Source organism: Mastigoproctus giganteus, chromosome 2 (genome assembly GCF_048544385.1).
Source record: "Mastigoproctus giganteus isolate SK-2022 chromosome 2, ASM4854438v1, whole genome shotgun sequence".
Classification (NCBI taxonomy): domain Eukaryota; kingdom Metazoa; phylum Arthropoda; class Arachnida; order Uropygi; family Thelyphonidae; genus Mastigoproctus; species Mastigoproctus giganteus.
Genome location: NC_143576.1, coordinates 138,112,314 through 138,131,890, shown reverse-complemented (window position 1 = coordinate 138,131,890; position 19,577 = coordinate 138,112,314). Strand labels below are relative to the sequence as shown.

Sequence of the window (19,577 nt, the reverse complement as noted above, 5' to 3'; positions counted from 1 at the left end):
CGTTGTAACACACTATCACCTTTTGAAGATTAAAAAATACATTAATTTTTATGTTAATTTTATAAAATATAGTGCATGCATCCCCCTTAAGATACCACCGTCTACAATTGGGTAAACTTCTTTGAACTTGTAAAATTTGTAAACACTGGAGCCGTGAGACGCATGCGCCATCGAGTTTTGCACCTTCCCTCCTCCCTTAAAATAGCTTGTGTTCAACTTGGTAGTCTTTTTCTAATAGAGGTTCTCCATTTACTAGAAATGAGAATGAATGCGTAACTGATGGGTTATTTATAGCTCTCTCATCACTCAGACCGAGGTCGACCTTAACCGCATCGTCTAGTGAAATGCTACCGCAGATCAAGATTGCACGCACTTGTTGAGACAGCCTGGCAGTGACCTACAACATACACACACACAATTAAACTCACACACCAGACCTGGCTGGTAACTAGAACTAACAGACTCTTTGTTTGCTAAACAACTGGAAATCCATTTATGATATGCGTATCTACTCTGTTGTATTTCACTCGTAGTGCTAAGAGTTAAAACCGCAATTTACTCAAGAATAAGTGGCGTCATCTCTCTCTCTCTCTGAACTTAAATTTCCATTTATACTGCTTCAGATAAATATCTCAAGCTCATTTTAAGTATACGGTCATGCTTGTAAATAAGGCAATAACTCATCAAGCGTCGAGATCAAAACACAAACCAAACTTCGTTCTTTAGGTTGCCACTCAGTTTTTCATCGATAATGGATCTATTGTTCTTCTTTTTTTTTTCCCCCGAAACTAAAGAGAACTGTGCCGTTATTAGAAGTTTCTAATTTCAGGCACACTCGTGGCCACACAACAGGCCATGTGGGCAAATTGCTCACAATTATCTATACGCTGATCTCCAAAAAATTATAAACACAGAAGTGAGTGCTAGTGACATCTGTTTCGTTCACACTGACGTCGTGCCACTCGCGTCAGTACCCCTTTTCTCCACACTCCACCCTCCTGTTGGCTTTTCACTAACAAACGATAGACTTCAGAGGGTTTAGTCCCCCATTCCTCCTGCAGAACAGTGATCAGCAGTTGATGTGGGCGTCTTGGTCTGACCTCGCCCAACGTTCCGGTTCTTCTCATAGGTGTTCCATAAGATTGAAATCAGCACTCTGCGATGGCCATTTCAAATGTTGTACATTTATGTCCATGATCCTTTCTCGAATAGCACCGGCAATGCGTCATGGAACTTTATCCTATTGAAATAAACATGGGTCTGCTACCATCTCCCTTCCATTTCATGATGACATCACCGATAAACGAATTTGATAGTGTAGGCTATCTCAGCAATGTGACATCCATAAATAACACCCTTATCGAAATCCCTCAGATCGGCTTTAAGTGTCGGAGATGGAAGGGTGCATTTTTTTGTCCCTCTCAGTTCCTTAATCACCTTGGGAAGTATTCTAAAGAACCAAATGGTATGTTATAAATCAGTGGTTCTCTCAAGATTGTTACTCAAGCTTTTCCAAAAAAAAAAGTCAATTTGCGCCCTCTCCTCGTTAGCATCGCATCTACTTGGAACTCATCACTCCCGCACCCCTCTTTCAAGTGTAAAACCCACTATGTATATGTTCAGATTTGAAACTATATCTCTTCTCTCAATGTCCAGTTTTCTGCTTAAGACTAAATCCATATTTATGGTTCATTAAGTATGCCTAAACTGTCAAGAACTTTCACGTAACCAGTACTTAAGTTTATACTCGTGAACACCAATTATACAAAGATGAGGCTGTTCCTGGTCAGGACCTCGGAATAGTTGCGGATTAGATTTGCTGCATTCGACAATGTAATCATCATTCAACGTTTGCTGTTAATGCAACATTTCCAAATTATTGTTGTGTTAAGGAGTGGCTGACAACCTCAGTTATCTTAAATTCTGACAAAGTGCGATGGAAATTAATACTCCTGGGAGGTAAAGTTCAGTGTCTCGTGCGTGTTAGACAGACAGAATGTGTTTTAGTAAATATTACAAAGACTCTGTTCATTTATCACTTTTTGTGTAAAGTTTTATAGTAATGACCATAAATAAACATAGTCCGACTCTTCTAAGTTCATAAATATGGACGACCTGGTTTTGTAGTATCATTCTGTGACAATGAATTATTACTTAGGTATCCGCTGCAATGGGTGCTCTTAGCATTAAAGAAAATGGTTACGACGTACACGAGTAAACAGCATTAAGTTTTTTAACGCACGGTTGTAACGACTTCTTGAAAGGGGTGCCGTACCTGACCAGTGGATTATACGTTACCTTAAGTGGAGCAGTACATTCGCCGTTAAGTGTACACCTGGCCGGTATGGCGCCGTTCACACAAACCACCTGCAGTCAGTGACATTAGGAAGTTGATAATGGCACTGCAGCTCGAGGTTAGAAGTCGTTCTTCAAGGCCCTTTGTTCGGGCAGATAAACAGATAGAAGCGTGACCTCAAATTAGAACGACCATAGGCGAGTAAGAGAAATTATCGCGGTATGATTAAATGTCTTTGTGAAATACCCTTTCTCCATCGCTACCGCCGTAAAAGGGAACGCAAAAAGGTAGGGTTGGAGGGGGGTAAAAGAAAAGAAAAGAATGAGGAACAGAAAGTGGAAAGATCGTTAAAGATAGGAAGAAGAGGAAATGGGTGACAAATGAGGAAAGGAAGAGCGAAAGGCAAAAAAGGAGGAGGAAAGACGGAAGTAGAGAAATGGAAAGTGAAAAAAGAGACAGGAAAGAGCGAACAGTTCTGAACAGAACGGAGAAGAAACACACAAGCTCCAATAAACTTCACTCAATCATTTGTTTAAAAAGAATTGCTTCAAACCATCTGAAAAAAGAATCACTATGAATTTTAACTTACCTGTCTAATATCCTTAGGAATTGTGGAAAACCAAACTTTCAGTGGTTAAAGGTCTTTCAAACAAATCCGGTCGATATTTAAACGAAAAGGAAGATATTAACTAGTGGTCTCTTTGCACGATTTTCTTAAAGTGTACTCGCACCACTCTCCAAATTTTAGCCCAATAGTTCTTTCATCCTTTGACTTCAGTTCGCGGAAAATCCGTGTACTAGTCTAAACGTATCAGTAGAAAAGGACTCTTATAGGATTAATAGATATCAGGACGTACTCCGATGACAACCAAGAAAACATTTGTGACATCACTTATCTCGGATATGGGAACTTAACCAAACATATGAAGACATCAAAGTTGCTTTGGGATCCCTTTGACAAGTAAATTTCTTAATGCCTTGATTGAAATAAGAGATAATGATTGCTATCTTATTCACCAGGGTACTGCGACATTAGTTGGCAATCTGTCAGTTACTGATATTAACATTTGATACATCGGTAGTGTCACGGTTGATGACAACATTGCTGCTTCAGTAAGTTCGGCTATAAAACCTGTCATTCTTTAACAACACGTACGTATATCTTCGTCATCTTAATACGGTCTTTCGATTTGATAGTTGACAATTATAGCTCTCCATAATTTGCTAGGTTCTGTAACGTCACAGACCCGACACGCGAACTGCTTATAGACATTGGTATTATAAAGGTTCTTCCACTCCTTTCAGAGAGATGCTTGGGTTGGATTATTTAAACTTAGCATTGATTCAGCCAAAGCCATGAGATATTGCGTGTGTATTATATGATGAGTTGGCTTTCTTATAAAGGGGGGATGAAATCTCCAGTCTCTAGATTAAAAAAAAAAAACAAAAAAACATGCAATCCTTTCCTGAGAGATCGGCTAACTCTGTCACCATGTGAAAAAATGGTTGCCTCGTTCCTAGCTTCGAATCCCATCGAGACGAGACATCGTGGAAGGACTGGATTTTTTTTCCTTCCGGAAGCTCGGTATTTTCAACATTACAAGCAGGCAAACAGATCACAGGATACCACGCAGTTTACAAACGCGACACACTTCTGCCTCATGTTCTTAGTTGCCTTGATTCAAAATCAAAAACGATAACAGCTTTAAGTGTAACTTGGGTGGTAACAATGTCAGGAAGCTCAGGCGACCCTGGCAGAGACCAGTCAGAGATATTTTTAACAGCCTGGTTATCTCCCAGAGGTTATTGGCAGATAACGTTAGGTCCCATTAGGGGCCCCGTGGCAGAAAGCCAGATGAACAACAACCCAACACTCCACATAAAACAGCACACAGTTCATGCTTCTGGCTTTACAGAACACTGTTTCACCGCACAAGGAAAAACAGCGCAGGTGTGGGTAACCACTGGTGGCGTCCCCACACGCAAACACTGTCACTATGTTAAACACGAGTTGATAGTGACCTCACTGTAGCACAAAAGATAATGTTAGAGCAAAGATAGCGCCTCATGGTGAAGGAGAAAAAACGAACAGCCAACATTTGTAGAAAAAAATATATTAGCGCAACAGTATGAAGAATCGTGTTGATCAGTCTGTGGGTAAATGGACGCAAATTTTCAGAAAGAGCGGGAAGTCATAAATGAACTTGAGCTCTCACGTGCAGCCAACTATTATGACTGAATCGAACAGCGACAGTAACCTTGTACTACCGCACGTGACATTGATGTTGCCATAAATATCAGTTTCGAAAGATTGCGTCTTCCCCTCACCGGATGAATCACACTTCTTCATTCAGCCAATGTGGCCATCAAAACCCAGTCAAAAATGAAGTTTAGACTTTTTCCTTCCGGGAAACGTAATTTCAAACGTAATTTGAAAGTCATTTCAAATTACGTATGGGAACGTAATTTGAAATGACTGAATTTGAAACATTTAACACGGTCGACGTGGTTTCAAACATATCTATTTATTATGTAGAGAATAAAATTCGTTGCAATTTAGGGCAGAATTTTTCAGTTTTCTCTGTGTTTGACAGATCAAATGAACTACTGGTTTGAAGCATCAGACTAGATGGCAGGATCAATTGTTAATAACTTGAGTGTCATAATGAGCCTTAGCCAACTGTTATTACGCTGTTCTTTTACAACTAATGCTATCCATTCTGCAAGCAATTTTCAAGATCTAACGAAATCAGCCACTTTGAAGACAGTGCCCAAGACAACAGACTTGACATGTGCACAGTTTATATCCCCCCACCCTCAGTTAAGAACGCTATACAAGAGGTTTCTAACTGGGTCATTAATCAGAGCCACCCCAAAGCAACTTTACTTGTGTGTGTAGACTTGAATATTAGTTCAGACCAACACAGTCTTCGCAGATTGTTATCCTCTAATCTGGCTGCAGTAAGACGGACCCTCCAGAATTTTGCCCCTGCCAGAGGCACTAACCTGTTAGACCCAATCTTTGCAACAGACACCCTCACCTTAGACAGCCAGCCAGCCTTAAACAGCCTTCATGTCAGACTACTTACCAGTAGCCCTCTGTCTCCCAATTACTTCCAAGTCACCATGGCAACATCAGATAGCAGTTAAGAAAACTGTGATTAGTCCTTCACTCCTCGATCCACAGAAATGCTGCTTTGCAGCATCCGTCTTTCTTGGGATGCCCTGTACCAATGTCATCCACAGCTCTGGCTGCACTTTCTTACCTTCTGGTGAATTCCATTGCTCGATCTGCAGCATCTAAAACTGTCAATCTCTTGCCGGAGCAAAGCATGGTGGAACCAACAGCTCAGGCTCGAATTTCAGAATAAACAAAGGCTTCATGCAAAATGGAAAGCCACATCAGACCCAATAGACAGGATAGCATACTCAAGGACCCGTGCTCAGTGTAACAGAAGCAAATCTAAAACCATGAAAGCCTACATTGATAAAACACTCAACGTAGGGAAGACGCCGTTTAAGGCAGGACATAATGATTTCCTTCAAGAACTTAATCCGATCGAATGGCTTGACTACATTACAAGATTTAAGCCAAAGTTTGCATCAGACCATAAGAACCTTCACGACAGTTGTCAGCGAGATACCCTCGCATCCATCATTATTACAAAAGGAGAGCTCATCCAGGCACTCAGTAGTATCCTACCAATGTCATGTGCTGGATTTGATGGGATCCCACAATTTATCCTTAATGGCGTAAATGTTTTCATCATATAGGCGCTTCTAGAAATCCTAAATGGAATTTTCACAACTCAAAATTTTCCAACAACCTGGAATCAATATATAGTTCGAGCAATTCCTGGAGGCTCTACAAGACAAGGAGGTGATGGCAATTGTGTATCTTGATATCCAGTTTGCCTTCGACTGCATTGACGTCCAGCCCCTCCTTTAGCTATGCGAGGAGTGATACCAGATTAAAGGAAATATTTTTGAATTCTTAAAGTCGTTTCATACGACCATGGGTCTTCACCTGGCGGTGAATAAAAAATCCTTCACTAGGAAAGTCAGTATAGGTGTTCCTCAGGGCGGAGTTCTTTCTTGGTTCCTCTTTACTGCTGCCATCCACCCATTCCTGTGCCAGAAAACGGATTTTCTCAGCTACGCAGATGATTTCAAACTCCTCTATCGGATCCATGAGACCGACCAACCCGAGACTGCTTCCGAAACCATCATCAACAGCCTAAAAACTCTTGTTGCATACTTAGCACCGTTCTCTCTTTAGATTAACCCAACAAATATGCCCAAATGGTGTTCTCACTCAAATTACACCCAACTCAACTAAACCTGAAAATCCATGGAACCTCCGGTAACCAAGCACAGAGATCTCGGGGGTAATCTCTAACCCTAAACTCAGCTTTAAACACCATGTCGCAGATATTTACAAGGTCTGCCGATCCAGATGGCTTACCAAACACCTCCTCCTTCATGTCACAGAGTCTCACTTCCCTTCAATATATTTACCGGTTTCTTCAATCAGCCATTACCTACGGATCTGAAATCTGGACTTCAACAGCGAACCACGCTAAAAATCATCTCATCTGATGAGTACTGGCTTCTTCGGTGGGTGCTCTTCAAGCACAAACTTCTACCCCTCACACACACTTCAGAAATTCATTGAGGACAAAGTCTACAGAGGACACATCATCAGGGAGCAGCTCTCGTCTTCAGCCGAGCGACTGTCCTTGTTTTTCCTTGATCGGTTTGTTGCTATTGTGAAAAGAAAAAAAAAAAACTGTTTTCACGTGTTCACAACTTTTTTTTGTTTTGTTTTGTTTTTCCTGTTTTAGTTCCTTTCTATGTTAAACCCCTAGCATTTTTGCTGTCACGGGTATTACATCAGGCATCCATGTAAAATTTACTTATTTTCGCTGATTGCGATAAAGATATTATATAAAATACTCGTACGTTATTTCCTCAATCTCATGGCACCTTGAGATTGAGGAAATCCTTTTTACTGTCAATAATATAAAAGAGGATTGCCCTAATATTTATAAAAGCGTGTTCTCAAACTGTCCTTACTAAAATAATGGCTGAAGGCAAACAACGCCCTTCGTAATACTTGCAAAACTATTAACAGAGTACAGGAGTGACAACTTAAGGAACATGCCCCGAGTGATGTGTTATTCTGACATTTTCGTAAACGTGAATAATAATTTGACTCCCGTTGTCCTACTTCGCATTTCTCCTCCTTATTTACCTGTCAGTCGGATTGTTTGCGATGTGTCTGTCACTGAAATATCCTGACGCATGGCAATTAGCAATTATATACGTCAAATAGTCAATGTGGGTGCGCTTTTCAATCGCATGACAGACACCCATTTCTTTCTCTGAATACTCGTATGATTCAGGAATACAATACATATTTGTAAACAATGTTTTTGAATGCGAATGGAATTGCTTGTTTTGTACGTTATTTATGAAGTTATAAGGAACAAAACAGCAGAGGGGGGGACATTTCTTTGATTTGTAGATCTCACCTACAATCAGTGGGCGTTTTGTTTGTAGTAGTTTAGACTGTTACCTTTTTCTATTATTTCATTTATGAGTGGTGTCATGACAACGAATTAAGCTTCCCTGCTCAAGGGACATGCCAATTTCCCTGGAATTCTAAATTAAAATTTAGAATTTATAAAAAAAATTTATAAAAAAATCTAAGTGGAATTATTGTATTGTTGAGTCAAACATTGGGATTTATTCTATTTCTTTAAAGATTCTATATTGAACTCTAAAGTAACAAAAATAAAGTAAAAAACAAACAAACAGTACATCATATAATCACGAACTCGCATGTTTGTTTCAAAACATGAAACCAATTCATATAAGTGTCCTTTGTGAACTAATACCACCTTCTTTCCTATTTTTGCAGAACTGCCGCTATTAGACTCAAAAGAAGTAGGCATCCAATTCGTATTGGCAAGGTATACAAGAAATCCATCTTCAGGGAGTACACGGATGACACGTACTTAGTCCAAAAGCCGCGAGAACCCTGGATGGGCATCCTCGGTCCCATGATCCTAGCTGAAACTGGAGATCTGGTCATTGTCCACTTCTACAACGGCATCAGAGAGCCTATTTCCATGCATCCTCATGGAGTTCGCTATGTGAAGGTCCATGAAGGTGAGTTTTTTTTTTTTTTTACTAGATGTGTATTATTCATATTTTTCGATAAAAATGTAATATAGAGTAGAACCTATTCACAGATACGAATACCAATTTCAAAATAAATTCGATGTACTTGACTGGCTTTAGGACGTAGGTAGAGCCAAAGTTTCTAAACTTCCGTTGGGTCCTTTCTGTAGTTATGGACATTACGGTATGATAGTTTGGCTACATCATACTCTTTTGTGGCCTTTCAGCTCAACTAGTTAATAAACAAGTACAAAAAATAGTCTGGATCGGTCATCATTTGCTGATACACCTGAAAGCCTTGTACCAGAGTTCAATTGGGTTCTGCAAGTTAAAATTTGGGTGGGTGTGATGATGATGATAGTATCCTTGGGCCTTTTCTGAAGCATAGAATATAATTTCAATGTCTTTTTTTTAATGAGATCTGAAATATTCCTAATTGTCCGTTAATATTCTACCAGATCGCCTTTAATAATAATAATAATTATTATTATTATATTATTTAGTCATCAACAGCCTTCAAGCAACACAAGTATTAAAAAAGAGAGAAAATAACTGGTTGTTCAGCAACCGGTGCTGTAATATGGGATGACTATATGAAGCTCATTATGAGTGAGATAAAGAAGGCAGTCACGCGCTAAAGATCAACTCGATTGAATACCAGAGACAGTGATTTATGTGCCCTTTTTTTTTTTGTTTTCTGTTGTTGAGGTCTTCGTCATATTTTTGTCCTTGTAACGAACATCGCCCGTTCACTGGATAATCATAATGAGAAGATTAGTGTGATATAAGGCCATTCAAAACAAGAAATTCTAGCCAGAATATCTCTCAATATCGGCCTGCTGTAATGTGGCAAATCACGTACAAGACTACGGTTTCTAGTTGCAGTTAGTTGCTTTAGGGACCATTAAGATCTGAGTGATAAAAGATGTCTTTATTCAAAACAGGCCCTCGTGTTTCTTTTCGCAGCAGTCTCCGAAATACAGCTTCACAAAAACGTAAAAATACACGCCACCGAACAGTTTTCCTCATACACGAACATATCACAGGCAAAATTTCGAGTCACGCTTTCCGCCTCAAAATCACTTTTAACCAACCCATGCGTTTCTTATTATAGCGAGGCGTGATGACACGCATTAAGAATAGAACAAAACGCTAAAAATAGTCCTAACTTCGAAATTGCTTTATTTACTCGAATTTACAGGGCGGACCCAAGTCACCGGCAATTTCAATAAACTAGTGGCCTTATTTAACTACTTTTTTCTCCCACCAGAATTATGAATCTGGTGGGAGGAAAAAAAATGTATAAACTACATCAGATCCGAAGATCCTCAACTCCCAGTGGCAGATAAAAATCGGTATTCATAGCAACTCGATGGCAGTGCGCTGCACTTCTTATTTAATAATTCGATTAAATCGGAACAGTATTCAAACTGTTAAGTAATTCCTGAATATAAGGAAAAATAAATAGTAAAACAGAATAGAATAATAATGGTCGTGCCAGTCTGTTAAATACCGAAATGTCCGATCACTTTATTAAGTTAACAGACGATTTCAATGGCTTTGGATGCTTGACCACAAGGTTGGAGTCGTTTACACAAACCTATAAAACGCTCTTGGCTTGGTTAGACAATAATTACTAATAACAACAGTGGATTAAATGATCCATGCTGTTACTATCACGAGTATATAGTCACCTGTTCAACAGATCTTTATTTTTAATTAGTATTATAATTAAAGGTAGGAACTCTCACCTAGGGCTGCAAGGGTGATCCAGGATTCTTTTCTTGGTTCCCATTTTCTTTTTTATAAGGCCACGTCTGTTTGCTTTAAAACAACTCAACTCCAGGTGGCTGGATTTTCATTTTTCATGATGGAATTTTATATTTGATTCTTTATAGAAATTTAAAAATTTGTTGGGCTTCCCAAATTTCATTAGAATCTGACAAATAGAAATCGGGCCATTATTCCCCCCCCCCCATAATACTCATTTATTCTTGAAACAGCAAGGATTGCTAAATAAGTTATCCATATACTAGCTAATAGACTGAAGATTGTTGCTGTACACTGATTGGGAGAATTCATGGAAAATATGGCGGATAAATAAAAAATTCTAGGTTTAAGCACGGCGCAAACGAAATAAGCTAGGCTTTGAAGAGCCCTTTTTTGTTATCAGTTTACTAAATATATAAATAATGAACCATTACTTTTTTTTCATGTTATTAATTATAGAAGGTGCATTAAATACCTACTGTATTCTTTTTGTACAGTGTATTAAAATATTAAAGTACATTACTAAAAGTTGAGTGACTGTTGAGGTATGTGCAATGAAAACTTCTTAATGTGAAAAGAATTATTTTTAAATATATTTTTAAAAAGTTATTATAAAGTTAATTAGTTATTTACTTATTTTTTCAATTTTTAATCACAAAAAATTGAGAAATTAGTTAATTTTAGAAAAAAATCAGACGTAACGGGAATTTTAACACAATGCGTACATCATCTAACTTGTTCTGCGCAAGTATGTAAATACTTAAGATTACAGTACTAATAGGTGCTTTAAACCCCTCATCACACACACACACACTTACACTTAAGATTACAATGAAAGGTAAGAATCTCATTTTATATCCATGCGGACAAAGATCTGTTCTCTATTTTAGTCAGTTTACTTCTCATTTGCCTTCGAAAGGATCTTCCAGTGATTGTGGAAAGCCTCATCAAACGACGTGTTCCATAAGATGTCCTTCCAGGTGTTTTAAAGCACAACAAATACCAGTTAGTCATTAAATTAGAGCTCGGATCGATGTATGGTAAGTTAATTTTAAGACTCAGCAGTTTCAACATCAAACTTGTTTGATTTCAACATCAAATTTGCATTAAAGTAATTGGTTGAATATTTATTTGCAAATGGACTGCAGTTCACACTTGATACATTCTCTCACAGGCTGACTTCCAGTATATCAATACTGAAAAATGTTTTTCTGCATTTGGTTCCTTCAACATTAAACTATGCTTCACTTGTATTCATTCCAATAGTGTTTACAATAGGCAAACCCCTCCAATTCGACAACCACGAGATTTGGTCATTGCTGGATCTTGGAATTTTGCAGATTTAAAGTAGTTCTCTTTTAATTATAAATTAAAAAAAAACTACGGGGAATATTACATTTCCGTATTGAAAAATATTGTACATAGAGGGTACAAACAGCAGCCTTTATTTTATTTTTGTAGTTAAAGTGCCTTTGGCCACGTATAGCTGAAACACCATGAATCGTCCATATTTGAAATGGACAATATCTAGATCATGCGGAAAGGAAAGGCCAAAAAAAAATCCAAAATGTGACAGCAGAGTGCGATTTAAGAACAGGGCCCGTTTCTCAAAATGTATTACACAAAACGATGAAGAAATTCGAAGAAACAGGTGATTTGTCAGTTACTTCTGATATCCTTTCAATTCTCCTCGTCCAGTGGAAGTAGAGTTGTAAAGCTAATATCATTTCTCTCATGCCATAACGAGTAGTCTGAATATTGCGAGACTTTCGAACAGGGGAAGTTATTGGTATCTCTCTCTCTCACAGACGGTGTTTTGCAAATGGACTGTTCATGTTCCTGGAAAAAATCTGTTTATTTGAAGGCAATGCGATTCGTTATGAAATTCGAGAGAGAGTTCAGGGAAAATGTTTATAAATTTGCATTTTATATCTAAAAAATTTAATATATTCCCTGAAAACTTAAAATTAATTTTGATTGTTAAAATGCTATAGGAATATTCCCAAAACTATTTTGTAGTTGCAAAGATTTCTTTTGAGAATTGCTTAATATGTATCCCTTTCTGTAAAAATATTTTAAATTATTGGATATCGTCATTCATTAGTTTATACTTGACTTGAGTCTTAATAATAGAAGAGAACAGTGCATTTTCAATTTATTTTTGATATTTTAGAGTAGAGGTTAATATTGGTCAGTGGCTTCTAGGTGAAACTCGGTCTTTTAAACCAACTCAAAATGCTTAACTTACATAATTTTGCTTCTAACTGTAATGAAAAACATAAACTGTCCTTCCTTAATTTCGTTCCTATCAACTGCTTTCTAGGACGAGAGGATTACACCTTCCCAGGTATTTAAAGATGACAGTTTACGAACACGAAACTATGTGCTTAATACGCATCGGTATTTGCATTTTACGCAAAACTGGAAATCTGTGTTTCACCGATTATACTACTGGGATGATTTATGTGGAATTGCAGAGTACCATGTGGTTTGATTAATTGTATATTTGTAACTTCGAAAAAGACTTAGGCAAACCTATTATAAAATAAAATAAGATAAAAACCTATGGGATTTTCGTTGTCTCCTACAGCCGTTAAAGAGTTTAACTTTTTTTTCTTTGTTTCCTCTTCTTGAATATTCCAGTTGACCTATTTTAAATTCTTCTATTGTAAAGCTACCGATTCCATCATTATTATTCATTACTTTTAAACAGATGAAGTACATGAATAAGCCGCTAATGTAGAAGAAAGAAAAGGGATATTTATAGTCTACCTTGCTGATCGTCAATAAGGGGCTTGGCTCACAGAAGTAGAATATCGCAGTGAATATTGTCTCTTGGGGTTCTGTGAGACTGTTGCTTCCTGCTTCTAAGAGTAACGAACTTCACTTCCATTAATATAAATTGTGTGTTCGGTGTGGAGTCAAAGATTTTAGTTGCGCAGTTTTAACTAAGGTGGACTCCCTTTTAACTGACTTTCTCTTAACTTGTTTGTATTTTCGGAACCTTTTCCTTTATGTTAGGCCAATTGAAAATTTCCCGATTGTTATAAATACCACAGTCATATGGAAAATCATTTGTTTGGATCATATATTGAACGTATAGGACTTATGTTTTGTTCATGGTTAATAACAAACTAGTCAACCCACAGACATTAAAATTTTTCATTTAAAAAATTCCTAAACTATTCTAAATAAGCACACTGAAATGGATCAGCGCTCCTGTTCCAAATTTACAGTAATATTTCTGTAGGGCAAACTGGAGAGGGAATGCTGTGAAATCGGAATTGAACTGAGAACTATCCCAAGGAGAAACAGAATATATATATTGAAAATTTGGTAGCAATTGGCATTTTTCTTGTCGATTAATGTGAACACACTTTCATTTATGCAGATTTTTGTAAAGGGGAGGGGATCGAGGGCTGTGAAATCGTAACTGGGCCTGAAATTTTCCCAAATAGGTTCAATTTTGGCCTCGAACCGACTTTTCGTTCTAGAGTAATATGTAAATTACGTTTTCATTTATATAAGTATATTTTTGCGGTGGAAGGAGCAAGTGATTCTAAAATCTTTCCAGGGACTAATGAAACACACACCCACAACAACAGACAGAAGCCTGTTCCAACAATCAAGCACCCGCTGGCTGAAGGCAAACATCCACACATCTAACCTTCAACTATTCTTCCTCAACTTGAAATTATGCCCCCTCAAGTGAATCCTATCAGTTTAGAGCTTGCTAAAACCATTCAAATGCCTTAAACGTCCCAATCAGATCTCCCCGTAGGTGCCTTTAGTTCTGAAATTTGCAGAATAGGTCAGACCCTTTTGTTCCCTTCACCAGTCTGGTTGCCCTTCTCTGCACCCGTTCCAGCAAATCAACATCCTTCCTAAAGTGAGGCCTCCAGACCTGTATGCAGTACTCAAGAAGAAGATGTGGCCAAACCATGGCCAAATAAAAAGGGATAATCACCTCTTTATCCCTGCCAGCATAGTTTCTGTATATCATTTACAAAACCCGTAAGCTGTACTGGCAACATGTCTGCACTGCTCAGAGAATTTCATATCTGACTGCACAATTACTCTCGGGTCTTTTTCATTCTCCACTATCCTGAGTGTACTACCACACAGTTGGTGAGTTACTCTGGGATTACTGCTACCCATATGCAGTACCTTGCATTTGTCAGTGTTAAACTTCAAATACCATTTCTCAGCCTATTGACCCAATATTTCCTATAGCTTATTACGGGTCCATGATTACTATCGTTAAGTACCCTGCCAACCTTTATATCATTTGCAAACTTAGACATTAAGCTTGATATACCTTCCTCAATATCACTGATAAATATTTAAAAAACAAATGACTCAGCATTGAACCCATAACATTAGTCCTCACCGGTGATCATCGTCGATGGCGAATGCTGTGGTGTCAACAACACCCTGGTTGGATATTGGAGGACCGGAAACGAGTGTGCTGGTCGGATGAGTCCAAATACTTGGTGCAACACACCAACGGATGCCTTCGTGTCTAGCGCAAGCAAACGAGTCAAGGGACCCGTCGTTCACATAGCCCACTATCCAGGCGAATGGCTGTGGTTGCTTACTATGCTTTTCTGGCAAGGAATAGGACCTCTGGTGCGTATTCACTGGTGAGGTCTAGTAGCTATTAGGAGACCATGTGCCCTGCCATGTTGCCTTTTTCCTGTAACAGAAACGGGATCATCAAAAACGATAATGCGCCGTGTCATCAGGAGCGCTGTGCACTAGTGGTTCGAGGAACACAGTGAAGACATCACCCGTGTTAATTGGCCTCCAAATTCTTCTGATCTCAACCCAATTGATCACCTGTGGAATGTTTTGAAACGGGAAGTGAGGCGTATGGACACGCAAAGGTTATCTATTCCGACACACTACGGAAAGCCTTGCAGGCATCATGACGCAGAGACGTCTTCAGACATCTAATGGAGTCAATGCCTAGGCGAATAGCAGTTGTTATCCGTGCGAACGATAGCCCAGCAAGGTATTGGGCAGCTGGTCATATGTATCTGTTCACAAGCGACGATAAAGGTAAAAAAAAAAAAAAAGGTAAACTACAGCCATTATCAACCCACTGCAGGATGGAAGCCTCCTCAACAATTCATGCTGAGGGAAATGGGCCATAATCTTCCACGCTGGTCCAGTGCGGGTTGGCAAATCGACCGTATTCAGCAGTCAGGGGCTTGAACCCCGGTCTACTCAAAGAGCGTGTGCTGCTGCAGTCCCGCTCCTGACCACTCGGCTATGGAAGCCGTTTGGCCTCCGTAGCCGAGGACCGTTGCGTGTCCACAAGCGACAATACACACTACAAACTACATTTAAGCTATGAATTTATTTCTTTTTTCCGTACAAATTGTATGGAAAAAAGAATTGCTACTAATTTAATTGCAACGAAGACTATATTTGAGTTCATCCGATTATTTAGTGTACATTAACTGATTAATTATTGTTCTTATAGCTTAATAAACGCCCAATTGTGATATTCTAGCGTAAAATTTAATTCCTAGTTTCGATTAAACTGACCACTTCTTGGTCTCGTTTACATTGGTAAAGCAGGTGCTGTGACCTTTTTTTTTTTTGTGTTGTTACTCTCGTTCTATTGTATCTCTCGATAACTGTACTATATAATGGGTTTGCCACGTTTTGGGCGGTCAAGGTTCAAACTTCTTTGGAGGCTAGAGGAATTCTTAAAAAGGCCCCTTCAACTGGGGCTATAATTAACGAATATCGGGTGGAGAGAATCAGGTTTCCCCGTGAGTTATTCCAGATTTTTAAACTGTGCAACATTGCAATCGGCTCTTGATCACGTGCTTGTGCAGATATAATACACGACAAACTGGCTTTACCGAGTGAACTGGAATACGATGACCAACATAGCCGAATGGTCAATAAATCTCCGAAAAACAACAAGAGCTGCTGTATCTCTGATGGTGTTTTCCGCAGTGTCACCATTATTTTACATTAAACCATCCCTAGAAAGTTTTTGTTTCCTTTCAAATTATGCTCAATTTCTCATAAATTGTAATTCAATTAACTTCCCAAAGATATTTATAGTTAAAAGCAAGCTCGAATCTCTGGGTAATGTTAAGGAGTCTGATTGCTGTAAAATAAGTGATGTAATTATCTCAGAGAAGCATTTATTAGAAAACCTATTGTGATTAAAGGAGGGCAAGACTCCGGGGAGGATGGTATATATTTAGTTATAATTAAGAAAGGCTGTATGTGAGTGTTCTGAATCAAACCTTTGGGAATGTCAGTAAGATCGTTATCTTGAATAGACACCAGACTGGGTTCCTGAAGGGGAAGTCAACCCTGACAGTCTGATAAATTACTATGATGTAGCCATAAACAGTTGGAAGCAGATAACAGTTTTGAACATTTTATATCTAGACTTCAGTAAAATCTATGATGCTGTCCGTCATGGAAGGTGCTCTATAAACTGGAAGAAATTTCAATTACTGGTAAGATAAATAAATAAATAAAATTTACTTTCATACTCTGAGATGACCACATAACATCAGAGAAGTTCACAAGGTAGAGAAATACATAAGAACATTGCCGTATTTAGTAGTCACGCTGGCTTAAACCTCGTTCTCATTAAAATGCGTCTACTTCTATATCCGTACGCTTGACCACTCTGCTACAGCAACTCCTACTCTTGATCGCAGGCTGGCTAAAAGGTAGGAGACAAAGTGGTCATGGAAGTCTCTTTCTATTTCTAATTTTCATAAATGATATTAAGTAGGTAAGCTGCCGAAGTTTGATTTGAAGGTGGAAATGTAATTTACAATTATGAGCCAGGCCACGTTGCTTCAAAGGACTCGGATCGATTGCATACATGGTTTGAAAAATGCCAACTAAAGTTTAAAGCATATAAATGTAAGGTTTTTTTTTTAGAACAGAAATGCTGGAATCACCTATAAGCTAGAGGTGAGAGAAGCTAAAACTGGTTCAAAACGAAAATGACTTGGATGTCACTATTCAGCATGACATGAAACGTAAACCAGCTGCTAGGATGATTCATGGTGCACGTCATTATTCTTCTATACACGGCGATAGTTAGTTCATATTTTGGCATATTGTATTCAGGTCTGCAGACCACAGCACATACAAAGACAGCTTTTGACGAGGGTTCAAAGGAGAGGAAAATAAATTAGCGGAGCGCAAATCGAGGCACTTATGAAGAACGACTTAGAAGGCGCAGACTGAAAAATATGACAACTAGGCATCTAAAGGGAGATCTTTAGATGCCTAGTTGATCTTTAAATTGAAGTGCATAAGGCTCTGAAATGGTCGAATGAAATGAATGAGGACGATCTGCTCTTCCTCGTAGGTGAGACATACAATCAGATTCGTGATGAGTGTGAATCGATGCACACATGAAGAATGACTTAGAAGGTGTAGACAGCAATGTGCGACAATGAGACGTCTAAGAGGGAGATTTGAATGAGATGTATAAAGCGCTGAAAGGTTTGCGTAAGATGAATGAGGAAAGTCTGCTCTGTCTTAGCTAAGACGATCTAGGAGGTACACATATAAAATCAGGTAATAACAGAAGACTGGATCTAATGAAGTTCACCTATGGGCAGTGAGTTGTCGGACACTGGAATAAGTTGCATCCCAACGTGGCAGAGGCGGTGAGTCTGGCTAGGTTCAAAGCGGAATTCGATGTTTACCTTTTGGTTGGAATGTATATTTTTTATTTTATGTGTGCAATTTTTTCTTTGTCTTGCCTGATGCAGAAAAGTTCATTTCCTTCCACCATTTGGTCTTACTAATAATATTCAACTATCTTCTATCAGTTGATAATCAGCTACCTATTGCTCTTCAGAAGCTAGATTAATTGTGTATCTGTGATATATAAATTTCGTGCATATTTCAATTTTTTTTATCAACCTTACTTCAATATGTTAACAATATTTCTTAAACTGCTTTTATTTCGTTTATTTTCGCAGGCAGTGATTTATTTTCTAATGCTGATGGTTTGGAGAAAATAACTTCCTTACAGTAATTATAGTTCATCGTACAATTTACAACTGAAATTTGGGATATATAGTCTAAAAATAAAAAGGTGACGAAGCTCGGTGTAAAGATCACAATGGAACATACGTGTGTGGACACCTGAAATTACACTCCCAGAGTTACTTAGGAATCAAATGCCTAGATGTCGGATCATTTTAGGTTATTCTCTTAGACCCCTGAGCTCTTTCCAGCAGGTGGTATGTCTTCCCCTTGTTATATACTTCGCACATAAGACAGGAAAATCCATTCTTTGTCTCATCATTAGCTTTGACAAGTTATGCAGCCGGGAAGAATGATCGATGAGATGTCAAAGGCTGTAGAACTGATCGCTCCGTTAACGTGACATTTGCTTAATACCAAACAAGCCCATCACGTAATAGGTTAGTGCGTCCAAACAAGTTAAAGTAGTTCAGTTGATTATGTATCCTCGATATTTACGTGTTCGCAATAATTCCAAGCAAGCACGCAAAGTAATTGATCCTATAAACACCCTAGTACTCGGATCGGTTGAGGGTTGCCAAGCCAGACAAAACTTCTCTGGCCTGGCAAGGTTATAATTAAAGATGCTGGTTATAATTTTGGAAACGCAACACGAATTGACAATAGTCTCATTTGTGTATGCAGCTAAACCAAACTAAGTTGATTAAAAATGCAGTCAGTACGTCTTTGAAGCAAGTCACCAAGGTTCTGCACTTCAAATAAAGAGGAAGTATTTTGCCATTTATTTGAAGTGTTTACCCAGACGAGCGTCCCAATGCTTGTCTTTTCAACAGTAAGTAATTAAAAACGATTCAGCAATGAAAAATGCCAAAGATTGTCGGTATTTTAAACTCAAGTAAATTTAGAGAAAGTGCAGAAGAGCGACAGTATGTCAATGTACGTGAATAAACATGTATTTTACTACTGGGTTTTAGGAGTATCAAGGGTATGTTCACTGGCCAATTTGCATGTTGTACTGGCTGAAAAACCTGTCACAGGGAAAGATTTGCCTCGGCCCGAGATTGCCTGACTATGGCCTCAGTTGAAGAGGACTTGAGAAATTCCTCCCGTCATAGATGGAAATCGAACCTAGACCTCTCCAAGCTGTGGCGAAACGAATAAGCACGTAGTGATTGTTCCCAAAAAAAAAAAAAGAATAATAATAATAAATAATAATTTTCTTCTTCAAGAGGAGTGTTTCCATTTGCAATGGGTTTCCTCAGCCTACAAGTTATTTTTTGGTAGGATTTTTCCCCGCCATAAAGTGCGGTTCAAGGTGTCTTGGTCGGTTAAG

The 19,577-nt window shown here is 38.5% G+C and overlaps 1 protein-coding gene across 1 annotated transcript in view; it reads left to right on the top strand.

Moving 5' to 3' along the window:
• Positions 1-19,577, top strand: part of LOC150089598 (hephaestin-like protein) — a 185,141-nt gene that overhangs the window by 25,726 nt on the left and 139,838 nt on the right. Inside the window, exon 2 of the mRNA XM_090390043.1 lies at positions 8,220-8,470. Within this exon, the coding sequence (XP_090246169.1) occupies positions 8,220-8,470 (251 nt within the window). The remainder of the gene's footprint in view (positions 1-8,219; positions 8,471-19,577) is intronic.